Source organism: Ostrea edulis, chromosome 7, assembly GCF_947568905.1.
Source record: "Ostrea edulis chromosome 7, xbOstEdul1.1, whole genome shotgun sequence".
NCBI lineage: Eukaryota > Metazoa > Mollusca > Bivalvia > Ostreida > Ostreidae > Ostrea > Ostrea edulis.
In genome coordinates, this window is record NC_079170.1 from 41,305,196 (window position 1) to 41,319,180 (window position 13,985).

The window sequence follows — 13,985 nt, forward strand, 5'->3', positions numbered from 1 at the left end:
TTACAAATTATTTTACTACCTTTACGAAACACTGCTGCGAAAATGGTAACTAATATGATAAATATGATACACGTCGGAAAGCGAGAAGCAGACGTGTGAAAAAGAAAAAAGTGCAAAGTCACAACGTGTGCGACACATCAATTCCTTGCAAAATAGGATGGATACGATCCGAGTCATAAGCGACACTAGCTACCCTGCCCGCGGAAGTACTGTTGATCTTGTAAACGAAGTAGTAGCTTATACTTACGTTAACTAGATCTAACCTCGTGGTTTGAAGGGAGAGGACTCGTAGAGCTAGACGTTTTGTCCAAAGTCATGTATAATATATACATGTATATTGAAAAAAAAGATTAAAATCTTAATAATTATCATTAACTCAATTTTGTACCATAATCATGAAAATTCTAAAATATTTCAATAGGTTCAAAACAAATATAGTTTATAACAATGTATTCCAAATCAGGCACAAAGAATTAGGCTGCCCCCCCCCCCCCCTCCCCCCCCCCCCCCCCCGCCCGTATTCGACCGTGAGCATTGTTTAAAAAAATGTAGTGCAAATAAATTGAGACTATCCTATTCCCCATTACTTTTAACAGTGGTGGTACATGAAACGAATATAAGCTTGAAAGTTATTATAACAAATATTTCGCCAAGCCTAACCCCAAGTGAACATATCAATGTACAACTTCAAGGACGCCTACCTCAAAATAAAGATTAGCTTCACCCCTTCATATTTTTACAGGAAGTTGGGTATATGAACAGCTTTTAATTCCAGTGTTTGCAACAACAAAAAATCATTGACAGGTTTTTGAGCAGTGCTTCATTTAGTATCTGGACTACCCTGTTTTTGAGAACTAATTTCCACACCAAATCCTTAAATTTTCCCAATTTCTTATTATACGGTTATGTTTAAGCATGTTATTATTATTTATTTTATATTTTGCTTATGTTTTAAAGTTTAATGTAAAAGATATATATAGAAATCCCATCAAATTATTATTTTTTTTTTTTTAAATAAAAATCGGAATGATCTTGTAAGCTTCACAATTTTCGAAAAGGGGGTAATTCAAAGCTTATTATCTCCCTTGTATACCTAGAAAGTGGCCATGAAATTTTTACACATTGTAAAGGACATCCTGATGTTGCTTCATGAAAAAAGAACAAAGATTCATTGACGAGTTATTTTTGGCCACATCGTCCCGAATGTCCTTAAAACTGCTATGAAATAAACATTATATTCATTGTAAACAAATTGAATATTCAAATTACAAATTGCACGCTAGTCGTGTATTGTTGGCAACCAAAAATTGAAACACGAATATCTATTGAAGCAACCAAATAACAAAATGGTGGCGCTTATCTTGATCACGCAAATTTTAGTGAACGTATGTAGAGATGATTTCTTTTTATTTTGCTGATTTTGACTTTTTTCCTTTTACATACGTGTTACCTTTAGAGCCTCGCTTCGCGGACGGGCCTAATTTCCCATTTAGTCAGCAACTGTATCCCGGCTGTCATCGCCATGTTCACAAAATGTTGATTCCAATTAATATAACGTACATACTTATATACAACCTGCTGTAGCGATATAGTACCGACTGCTTACCGAGGATATCCTTATAAACAATCAAATGTTTTCATATTTTGAAATATACATTTCCGGTTGTACTTGTTTTGTTTTTATTTCTGCACAATAATTTTACTTCATTAGATAATTCACATCGAAAATCCGGAAACAAATCACGTTTTCAAGTTGTTTGACTATTACATGTACTTATTGTAATTTTCCTGATCGCATTATGTATAAACTATCACTAAGTGATGCATATCATATCTTAATGATAAGTTAGGAATAAATGTCATAACATTATTTGCTAAGGTAAATAGGAATATGCACATACTGCTCATCAATTTCCTATTTTGTTTGGATTTCGGAACAGGGGTGCTTGGAAAATGGTGCAAGTAAGTATACTGTCAATTATAGAAATTATTAATGTATTGCTGTCATAAACGAATTATTTGAAAACATTATATTATTTCAGTGTGGACAATCGAAGTATTCATCAACTTTAAGCGTCATATCATAGGAGACATAAAACTTTGTACGCATCAAATGAAGTACATGTAGGATTTTGTGTGTGATTATTAATTATTTGTCAAACAACAATGTGAATTGGACATCAATACATGAAAGGTGAAGATAACGAACAGTGATAAATAAAGGGATACTTAATATACACCAATAACAAGGTTTTTTCTTTGGGGGTAACGTTTACCACTAACTTTTCAAGAAAAGATTGTGAATAATAAAACATGAAAATATGGTACAAACATAGTAAAAACCAGGGGTCCGTGTTTGCCCAACTATCTATTTTGTATTGCTTATAGGAGTTATGAGATTGATCATTGTTCGTTATCTTCACCTTGCATAAAGGTAGTTTCATATAGGAAACCTTTGTGCTGGATGGGAGTTTAGGTATATTAAAACATTCATAAGTACCTTTACAAAATTTATTACCAATTTTTGGAGAATCGTATATCCTTAAAAGACACATCTCATGTTTTCAAAGTATACAAAATTATTTGCATTTTGTCTTCCTTATGCTTATAGTAATTAATTCTAACACTTCGTTCGTTGAAATGTTGCAATAATTAATGACAACACGGACTTGAATCTAAGCCCTGATTTCAAAAAGTCTAGTTAATGAGGTGGGTAGTCACGTGGTACAGTGACGTCATATGCGACCTTCGTCGATCAACTCATAATAAAAGTAGTATTATATATCTTTAAAAACCTGGGTTTTAGGGGCCTAATTTATTCACCACGAAAAATATATATTTCGGTGTTGATAACTTTCCCGAGTCTTATATTTTTTTTTTTTACAAATAGCGACCCAATTTTAGCGAGGAAAACGAGTAATATGCAGAGTAAATATAATGTTTACATGGGGTCCTTGTCTAAACAATACTTGGTAATATTTTGCCTTTAAATATCTGCAATTAGTATTGTTGATTTTTGTTTTAAAGATAAACAGTGCAACTATGATTAAATATATGTTTGGATTAGATAAGTTATGATACGATATATCATTGTAATATGAGAACAAATTGAATTGATAACTAGGCCTACCGTCATGTGGCATTTCGAAAAAAATATATATCAAATTTATAGTGGAAATCACAATATTTTATTTCAATCAACCAATTTTATTTATCATTATTTTTTTATGTACACGTTGTTAAGAAGTGAGAGCACGGCGTTTATAACTTGGGCTAAATATGTACTACACGTGTTGTTGTTACGCGCTCATTAAAGAAAAAATGAAAGCATTATAAATCAATTCAATGTTAGGAAATACAAAATTTCATTATTCATATTGAAAGTTCATTTATTTTTTATCTTTAAAATTTTAGTACATTTACTTTACCATGCATTAGGTAAAAACTTATGCCTGTACATGATAAAAAGATGAAGGTCAGTTGGTGTGAGTGTGTATTAAATATTTGAAGACCAGAACGGAATGCATATGTTGTAGGCCTACATGTAACCGTGCTTAGCTTCGATACAACTATCTATCGCAGTTTATCTAGGTCTCTGTCCAAATGCCCTTTCTAAAAAAAAAGTACATGGACTCTTTTATGGCAAAGTGCTTGCGCCGACAAAAAATATCCACGTCTTTTCCAACATACCTTCTTTCGAAAATTGAAAAAAAAACACTCAGTCTGAATCCTTTCTACTGACAGCAAGTACACCCTTAAACGGCACAAAATACCTTAATCCAGTGTTATTTACAAGCCGTTAATGTTATAATTGGTTCTTTTGTCCATGAAATCTATTTTGTTTATGAAATGGCTAACAACTGTTTTGAAACCCTCTCGCTCGAGGTCGCATATGACGTCACACATAATGACGCGTAAAATATCGAAGTAAGTATGCATATCGCAAGTTTTGAATTTCATCGCTTTCAAACTCCAAAACTACGTAAACTCTTTCATCTAAAACATATGTAAAGTAGTTTTAGGCATGAAATGAATTAATTTTGTTGAAAAATTTAAAACGTTCAGAAACATGGGATGTGTCCTTTAAGTGTTGATAACAATTATCATTGGATGTAGTAGGAATTTGAATTCGCTTCACATTCCCATGTCACAAGACAAATCCAGGTAGTGTTGAATTACCTGAAGAATATTGCAATAAAAACGGGAAGCATCCCAGAACCTCGCTTGGAGTTTATCTCGTACGTGTAGAAATTATTTCTAACCTAGATTCATTTATTCAATTCATGGATACGAAAAATATAATGATAACAATTGATTGAATATTGTTGGACGTCCCTCTCGAGAATATTTCACTCATATGAAGACGTCACTTTGCCGGTGAAGGTCTGCAAAATGTAGGTCTATTATCGGCGCTTATGGCTTTTGAGCAGGGAGGGATCTTTATCGTGCCTCATTTGCTGTGACACGGGACCTCGGTTTTTGTGGTCTCATCTGAAGGACCGCCCCATTTACTCGCCTATTACGACATGCTAGGAACTATACATAACGGATGACAGTAAAACACGAATCCCTGGAAAAACCAGGAGTGGGGTCAGGTAGCTAGGAAAACTAAGCATTTCCTGTTGACGGGTACACGTCCGTCCTGACTTTTCTATCCTGGTCAGAAAGAACGGAGTACTCCGTAGTCAAAATCAGTATACAAAAAAGAGATTAACAATTAATATGAAACACATCAGACAACATTCGACCTGGTGACAAGTTGTATTTAAAAATAAGTTGATTATATTAACAGCAAAATTTGAGAAATCCCCACTTTAAACGGGACAATTGAAACGTCAGTAAAATCATCTTTTTGTCTTTAGTCTGTATTGTTTTAGATATTGATCATGCACAACGCATTCTATCACATATCAAAATAATTGCGAGTCATGAAAATAGCATGCGAGCCATAATGGATTCTTGATACCTAGATATGCGATGATGGTGATTAATGGATAACCTACTCATTTTTTGTATCACAGGATGACATCAGCTTCTTCTTCATCAACTTTTCATATTAATGTAGCAAAATTCCATTATCACCTGCACGTTGTGTGTATGTGTCTCAACCGATACGTGAGAGCATGCTTTTGCCTATAATTATGTTTTTTATTAAACCGGGACAGGCTGCTGTCAAAGAATTCCATGATACAGCGGTTCCAAGAGGGGGTTCAGCAGCCGTATTGAAATTCAGCATTTCTCAAATTATATCCTCGTTACAATGATCTTATTCCCAAAACACGAAATGCAATCTGTCGTTCGGTCAAATGCGGTCTAGTTTTATACCAATTGTTAGTCCGTTCTTTACATACTGATTTAACTACGGACTACTACGTTTACCTGATCCAGATAGAGGACTTACGGTGGGTTTGACCGTTTAAAAGGGTATGCTTTCTCCCACACACCTGACCCTACCCCTGGTGTGTCCAAGGGTCTGTGTTTGCTTTACTCTTAATTTCTTACTCTTTACGGGGTTAAAGAAATTAATTACTTTTCGTTACATTTAATTTGTAGACGAATTGTTAGTTTCTAATTAACTAACAACTAAATCAATGGCTATAGGATCATAATTCAAGACTTTTACCATGACGTACAAATACGTGTGTACGTTACCTTTTGATGAAATTAATTCACGATTTTGTCGCACATTGGATTGGACGAAATACTGAAAAATCAAGTGAATAGAACATTGTTTCCAAGATTAAAAAGCTATATTACTCGCACCAAAGACCGTTTAACGGTCACGGCATATATTTTTGAGGCAAACAAACGATATGTTTTCAATTTGCGCCGAAAATAGAGAATGACCGGGATAAAATACTTCATCGTATATTTGACCACTACCATGGATATCAACGATATTGAACAGCGCAGCAGATGACATTAGAAATATTTGTTAGTAAAGTGTGCTCCGAATACAGTGTTAAAGCTATAAGAGCTGATCACATGGATTGCACGGATCAGATTCATGTTGAGACATCTTCATACATGGCTAAAATTGAACTGCCTACAAAATAACAGATTGAAAGTTGTGTCCATGTACAGATAAAATGCGTGCCATGAATACTCTAGATCTGACGAATATAATTCTTATCTGTTTGTTAACCGCTTACAGCAATTTTATAATTCAATGCATATGTGTTGTAAATAACTATATTTTATATAAAATATATATGCAGAGTCTGAATTAAAATTCTAACTTTTCAGAGAAAATCAAAATCACATTTGCTGTTCAAATTACTTTCTCAACCTTACAACCAATCAGTGTCAAAGTAAGTGAAACTTTAATGTTTAATAGTCAAACAACAATGAATTCAACAAATAAAATATATTTGAGTTGTTAATCAAAGATCTTTGTTGGCTTTTGCTTAAAACTCAAATTATCATTCTATTTCTACAGTATGTCCAGACGGATCTTTTGATGTGAACTGTTCTAAGACGTGTTACCCTGGATTATACGGACAGCAATGTAGCTATGCTTGTCCATCGGAATGTCAGACCACATGTGATCGTGTCACGGGAGACTGTACAGGCGCTTCTCTAGAAACATCAACGTCTTTACATCAACAAAATATGACAACAGAAAATATGATACAAGCCGACGAAGAAACAGTATCATCTTTATCTGAATTGAATTTATCATCATCAGACAATTTTACAAGGTCAGCTGATGTTGAAAATTCCAGAAAACAGATGTCGAAATTGAATACAATTATCTTCATCATGGTCGGTGGAGGGTTGGTAGTTATTGTTTTACTGATCATACTGACTGTCAACGTTGTCATATTCTGCAAACAACATACGAAATCAAACTACAACGATGGCAGAACAGAACAAAAACCAGTTGAGCCCCATTATCAAACTATAGAGGAATCTAATATGGTTCTAGGTGTTTCAGTGTTGACCTCGGAGGATAATTGAGACATGTTCTGTATCAATGGAAAACGTCTGTCTTATATGTTTTCTTATGCATTTGGATTTTCCAACTAATACTTTTCATACGACATTTGGTACCCTGCAGCTGATCATACACCAAATATCTGAAGATTCAGACATTAAACGATATATTGTTTTACACAAAGATGTTGTATTCACTACTGAACGGAAAATGTACTGATAAAGTCATGTTTTGCTGATATTTGCTGATACTTACTGTTATCGTGCTGTTGGTGCCAATAAGTTCTGATAATTACTGATATTTTATTGGTGGTACTAATCATTTCTGTTGGTGCTGAAAATTACTTTATATTTACTGTGGTCGATACTGTGGGTTTTGATATTCACTGACAAATGCTGCAGTACTGGCGGTACTGCGAAGTGTTGATAAATAATGTGGTTATCGCTGGCCTTGCAGGAGGTGTGGAAATGTACCGCAGGCTAAATACACATGATGAAGGTGGTGCTTTTAAATTTTTTTTTAAAATCCCGGATATGTAAACAGTTTTTTCAGCTTATTGAGACGATTGCAACGATACCAAACACAATATATGTTGATGTTCATTTTAATCGCCGTCTTTAATTTCTTCAATATTCTTAACTTCACTGTTTGATAATAGTAATAATAATGAGAAATAAGGTAATTCATGTTTTGAATGTGAATTAGTATACAGTATATAAACACCATTCTACATTAATATATATATATTCAATAATTACAGATGTGCTCTCTCTATCTCCCTGATCTCGCTCTCCGACCAAGCCTACTAAATGAGGACGTCCTCACAATACATAGAGGAGAATATACACATATATTATATATTATTCTAAAGGTAAAAAGTACTATATTAGCTATAGCTATAGGGGTACCTATAACAGTTTATTTAATACTCTCTTTCGAATTATGAAAAAGGGGGTTTTGAGAGAGAATATTAGTAAGGACATGTCCTCACACCACTTGTCCTCACTAAGCTAATATTTTCGTATCTACATCTTTCACATGTTGTAGGTCACATTTATGAGAAAGTAATTGTGAGGTCATTTTTGATGTCCTCTTGGTGCAATTCTGTCCTCACAACTGCTGTCCAATGGTTGAAACTTGTCCTCATTTTACACGTTTTACTGGTCTCTCTCTCTCTCTCTCTCTCTCTCTCTCTCTCTCTCTCTCTCTCTCATGCGATGTTATAGATCAAACTTAAAAACTATGTAGACCTATATTTATTTTTAAAATTCAGGAGTTGGTCTGCTGTCCTTCCAAACAGGTATATCAAATAAATATCCGACTCTCATAGTATGTATTATGCCCCACCTCAGTTTTGTGCTAATGAACATATATATATGCATGTATTATTTATATATCTGTACCCTTGAAAACATTGTTTATATACTTACAGAATTTTTATGTAGCTAATTTAACATTGTGAATGGTTTATGCGAATAAATAAAATGGAGCATTTTTTGGATTCCGTGTTAGTCTATGCTTATATTTACATTTCCGATGATTTACCTACCAGGGGCGGATCCAGGAATTGCGGTTACGGGGGCACCACTTTATGAGGCAGTGGGGTCTGGTGGCGCCTTGAGGCCCTCAAAGGGTCCAGAAGCTCCGGGATTTTACAGATTTCTCTCAGTTCATACCCAAATGTATTTTCAGAAGCAAAATATATTTTATGGCGTCATTAATAGCTGTGTCCGCCGGGAAACGCCGGTTGTGAGTTGTACAAGCGTGGCGGGACATGCGCACGACAGATTTACTGAGTGACGTTAAACCATTGAGTGTTGTGTGTATCACTGTTAGCGTGTTATTTACGGAGTGATGTTTAACCATAGAGTGTCGTGTGTAGTACCGTTAACGTGTTGTTTACAATTACGTTAAACCATTCAGTGGTGTGTGTAGTATTATTAGCGTGTTGTTTACTGGAGTGTTGAATTTAGTACCGTTAGCGTTTTGTGTACTTGAGTGTTGTGTGTAGTACCTTTAGCGTGTTGTTTACTGAGTAGCGTTAAACCATGGAGTGTTGTGTAGCTGCAATAATGTAGCCCTCTCTGATGTTTTTTTGTTTTTTTTGTTTTGTTTTTTTTTTGTTTTTAGGGAGAGGGCTACAACTCCTTAGGATCTCCGTAATGGTGCAAATGTGATTCACTTCCGCAACATTTGCGCTCATTCTAAACATTTCCTGACTTTCTTTACGTAAATAAAATGATATTCTATATTTCTTAGTCAATATATAAATTTACAATCTGCAACTTAAGATTTGTGAGGCTCTATTCTACCGTTTTCAACAATTTCGATAAATACCAATTTCTCGATTCATATTTGTGCGCCATGTATGATGTACTGAAGTATAAACTTCCGATTGTCAAGTCATTTGCATATGCCATATAAGGTAGTATTTACATCAATGGACAAGTATGGAGGCGAAAGCTATTTCGTCGGTATTGAAAAGGTTTGAATTTAATATCAAGTTAAAAACCGAACAGCAGAGTGTAAATTCTTTCTGCAACAATATGATTTTCCTTTCTTTGTCGAAGCGGCTCGAGTAACTACATTTTCGCGCTGATTGTCAATGTTTAGGTTTTTCATGAGATCCACCTACGGGATCTCGCGATAACAAGCATGACGGAGCAGACGAAGAATTGTGCATGCTGAACATTATATTTAATGAAAAACACCTTTATTAGACATGCCCGAGCACAAAGTTGGTACTCCTTTTGGTGTAAACAACATTTGGGACTAATACACAGAGTTTATTATCGGTTATTCATAAAATTATTTTGCACCATTACGGAGATCCTATGGAATTGTAGCCCTATCCCGAAAACGTCAGAATTAAAAAAAAAATGGATAGGGCTACATTATTGCAGCTAAGTGTTGTGTAGTACAGTTAGCGTGTTGTTTATTGAGTAGCGTGAAACTGTGGGGCGTTTTGTGTAGTACCGATAGCGTGTTGTTTACTGAGTAACGTTAAACCATTGAGTGCTGTGTGTAGTACCCTTAGCATGTTGTTTCTGTTACGGGAAACAGTTGGTTGAGTTCAGTTGCTTGAGCTTGACTTCGTTTTTGGTTATTTTCATGTTCTTGATAGACCAATGGCGACTTGAGTATAGCTGCAGCAGCGTGAGTTCGTGTTTATTAATTTAATCTTTATTAAACCAGCGACGTGTTGTTTGTAGCTGCGTTTGCACAAGTTGTGTAGGTTGTCATTTTATGTAATTGTACGGCCGACGACATTTTGTGTGTACATAGTTGCTTAAATGATGTAATGTTATTCTAAGACCAACGATGTGTCATTGCGTCTGCACGACTTAAAGTTAGTTATTAAATTACGTTATTGCTATTACGAGGACGTGTTGGGTGTATTTTGTAGCGTAGATCTGACTACGTGTTGGTTAGAATCTAATTACATTGTTACACCAACGTTCTGTGTAAATAATGGTTTTAGATTGACTTCGTTTGGTTATAATTTATGTTCCCTGACGTAAATAATGAGAAAAATATCTAATGGCATATGATGACCATATGTTCATTTGAACTGCGTGAATATGGAACACAATACTGTTGTGTTCTCTCGCGTGGGCCTAGATAATGAGAAACTTGAATATTGGGGCGTTCTTATATCGTGTTGTGTTGCCTAACGCAAATAATAAGAAACATGAAGTATGAGGGGTTTTGTCACAGAAGAACCCAATGTTTAATTGAATGAGTGTGATGCAACCGTGTTCTGTTTCCTTACGTATATATTTAAAAACTTAGTGAGGAGTTATTATGTCATAGAATTATGATGTCCGGATAGGGCCATTTGCAAAAGCGTGTATGTGGGTTAGTCACAACACGCCGTCACGCCAACAAGCAACGCGCCTTCGTTCAGATAAGCAACACGCCATCGCGCCGTCACGCCAACAAGCAAAACGGCGCGAAGGCATATTGCTTGTTGGTGTGGCGGTGCGAAGGGGCGTTGCTTGTCGGCGTGACGGCGCGAAGGTGTGTTGCTTGTTGGCGTGAGAGCGCGAAGGCGCGTTGCTTGTTGGTGTGATGAAGCATTGCTTGTCTGCGCGAAGGCGCTTTGCTTGTTGGTGTGAGAGCGCGAAGGCGCTTTGCTTGTTGGTGTGAGAGCGTGAAGGCGCGTTGCTTGTTGGCGTGACGGCGTGTTGTGACTAACGCGCAGTCACGCTTTTGCAAATGGCCCTATCCGGACACCACATAAAATAGCGCAATGTTTTCTCTATCGAATGTTTATTTTTCTGCGCAAGTGTATGAGATAGTGAAGCGCCCATGTTCGTTTCCATAACTTAATTAATAAGAAACGAAGTGTGGGGTATTGTTATGTCATGGAATAACGCGATGCTTACTTGATTGAATGTGTGATATTTTGCTACACGAGTATATGAGCTAGTAATGTAACTTTGTTGTGTTCTCTCGCGTAAATCTTTAAAAAAAAAATGAAATATGAGGTGATATGTCGCAGAGTAACGCAATGGTTAATTGTAATTATATTTTTCTGTGCAAATGTATGAGCTAGGGCGTCCATGTTGCGTTCGCTAACGTAAATAATAAGATTAAACTTAAGTGTGAGACGTTAGAATAACGGTATGGTAACGCAATTCTCCGCGAATGTATGACGTAACGTTGTTGTGTTTTCTTAAATGAATATAAGTAATGAGATATATGAAGAGTGAAGCGTTGTTATTTTGTAAATTAACGCTACGTCAGCTTTTAAATATCCGTGAGTGTATACTGTTTCCTATCTTAAATATTAAAAACAAACTTGCAGTGAAGTGCGTTGCTAAGTCATAGATCCTTGACTGAGTGTGTGATACTTTTATGTTTTGTTTACATATATGTTTACACATATTGATCGGTATATCATGTTTAAAAGAAAATCAGATGTGACGAACACGAAACTATTTAATTGTGCTTGAAATAAAATTGTAAATTGAAAAAAGTAAAAAAAAAAAAAAAAAAAAAGTCAGCTTTGAACGAAACTTTTACTAGTATATTTAAGCTATGTAAACAAAAAATTGCACGAATCTTGCAAAGAATTGTGAAGCTCTGATTCTCTTTGTAACTTGAAATTTGAAAATTATGTACCAAAGTCAAGCATTGTAAACATTAAAAATGTAAAATAAAATTAGAAAATTTTCAGCTCAAATTTTAATTATACCTCTCTAATAATAAAACATAATCAAAATAGGTATGTTTTACTTAATTTCTTTACTTCAACAGGGGATGCTCACTCTTTCCTAGGCACCTGATCCCACCTCTGATGTGTACAGGGGTCCGTGTTTGTCCAACTATCTATTTTATATTGCTTGTAGAAGTTATGAGATTGATCACTGTTCGTTATCTTAACCTTTTTGTTAACAATTATTACCGTTTAGATGTAGAGCGCGATATTTGTAGCTTACATGTATGTGTTTAAACAGAGAAATTCATATTAACCAATCAATATTTTAGAGTATTAAATGTTATTAACACATACTTCTGCTACTCACCACCTCTTCATCTTGAATCGACGGGGATCATCTAAATGACTGATTTAGGAAAACAAATCACATATGTAGCCTATCAATGGAAGTTAGCGTTATTTCATTGGTGAATACATGATATCACGTGTCTAATATCCATACACTATGCAATTAACTGAATTCGGAATGGAGATAGAACAGAACAGAGCGGCATCCTCAAGTAGTCCTCTCTGGTCAAGTTCCCGGTGTTCCTGCACCGTGTCGTATACACACACTATAGCACACCTGTCAGTGACACCCCACTCCGTACCTGATAATTGAATTATTAACGAAGCCATCAAAGACAATATTCTTTAATCTATAGATAGTCAACACGGGGAAAAGCGTTATCGGCTATTCGGTTGTTATCGGACATTCGGTTGAATGTGGTTTCGTGCCATGTTTTTGTTTATATAGTTTAACTTCGTTTAAAGCAGATTTTTTTTCAATTCACAAGTTAATTTTGATTACAATCAAATAGTTTCTAGTGTATGGCACATCTCATTTTCTTTTTAACATGCTAATTTCTATTAAGTCGTATACATGTAAACAAAAGCACGACACGGGCCTTGTTTACATTTCAAGGAATTGCGAGTGTTGCATCTCGCTTGTAACTCAACAACTGATATTCAAATTTTGGTTCACCATTAGAAATACTTTAGTTAAGCATTTGAAACAATAAAAATGGAAAAGTAAAATTAGAAAAATTTCAGATCATACCGTGTCCATGCCCCTTTAAGATATTACTGCCTAAAATAACTGCATTATATATAATCCCAGTTTATGATTTAATGAACATCATAATGTCCAGTCAATCAATTTTAAATGATTAACATGCTGAATATCATTTCAATGTACATTTGTATATTATACAGTGTATATACATGAAGTAGACATATTAGGATGTTCTTCGTTCTTGGCACACTCACTTTGACTACGGATAAATCCGTTTACCTGATCAAGATATAAGGCTCACGGCGAATGTGGCCGATTGACAGGGAGTGCTTGCTCCTCCTAGACACCTGATACCACCTCTGGTGTGTTCATGGGTCCGTGTTTGCCCAACTGTTTGTTTTGTATTGCTTTTAGGAGTTATGAGATTGATCACTGTTCGTTATCTTCACCTTTCATCAATAACATTTACCATACATGTTTATACCATGCTGTCGAAAACAACGGGGGATCATATAACGAATGTAAAGTCAGTCCACGTACACACGATGAGTTGGCATAATAAATCACTTTAGAAAATAATTTGTGAATTCCTTTGGGTTTCGAAATTGACAAGAAACCCTGTTTCTATGCACAAAGATGGGTGTTTTCAATGGTAAAACCAGGGGCTTCCCCTTGGACCCCCACAAGGATTTTGTCTTTGCCCACGAATGGCGGCACTCAGACCCCTTGCTATGATTTCTGGCTACGAGCCTGCTCTGATTATGGTGACGAACATAATCAGGCCTCCATTGTACTGTTATTCAAATAAGTGTGAATATTTAGATTAATGT

The 13,985-nt window shown here is 35.4% G+C and overlaps 1 protein-coding gene across 1 annotated transcript; it reads left to right on the forward strand.

The window, feature by feature from the left end:
* The first annotated feature begins 832 nt into the window (after nt 1-832).
* Nucleotides 833-8,429, forward strand: LOC125654533 (uncharacterized). The gene is made up of 3 exons (XM_048884518.2): nt 833-1,962; nt 6,247-6,311; nt 6,440-8,429. Exons 1-3 carry the CDS (start codon nt 1,892-1,894, stop codon nt 6,958-6,960), a joined length of 657 nt encoding a protein of 218 aa, XP_048740475.2. The 5' UTR covers nt 833-1,891; the 3' UTR covers nt 6,961-8,429.
* The last annotated feature ends 5,556 nt before the right edge of the window (nt 8,430-13,985 follow it).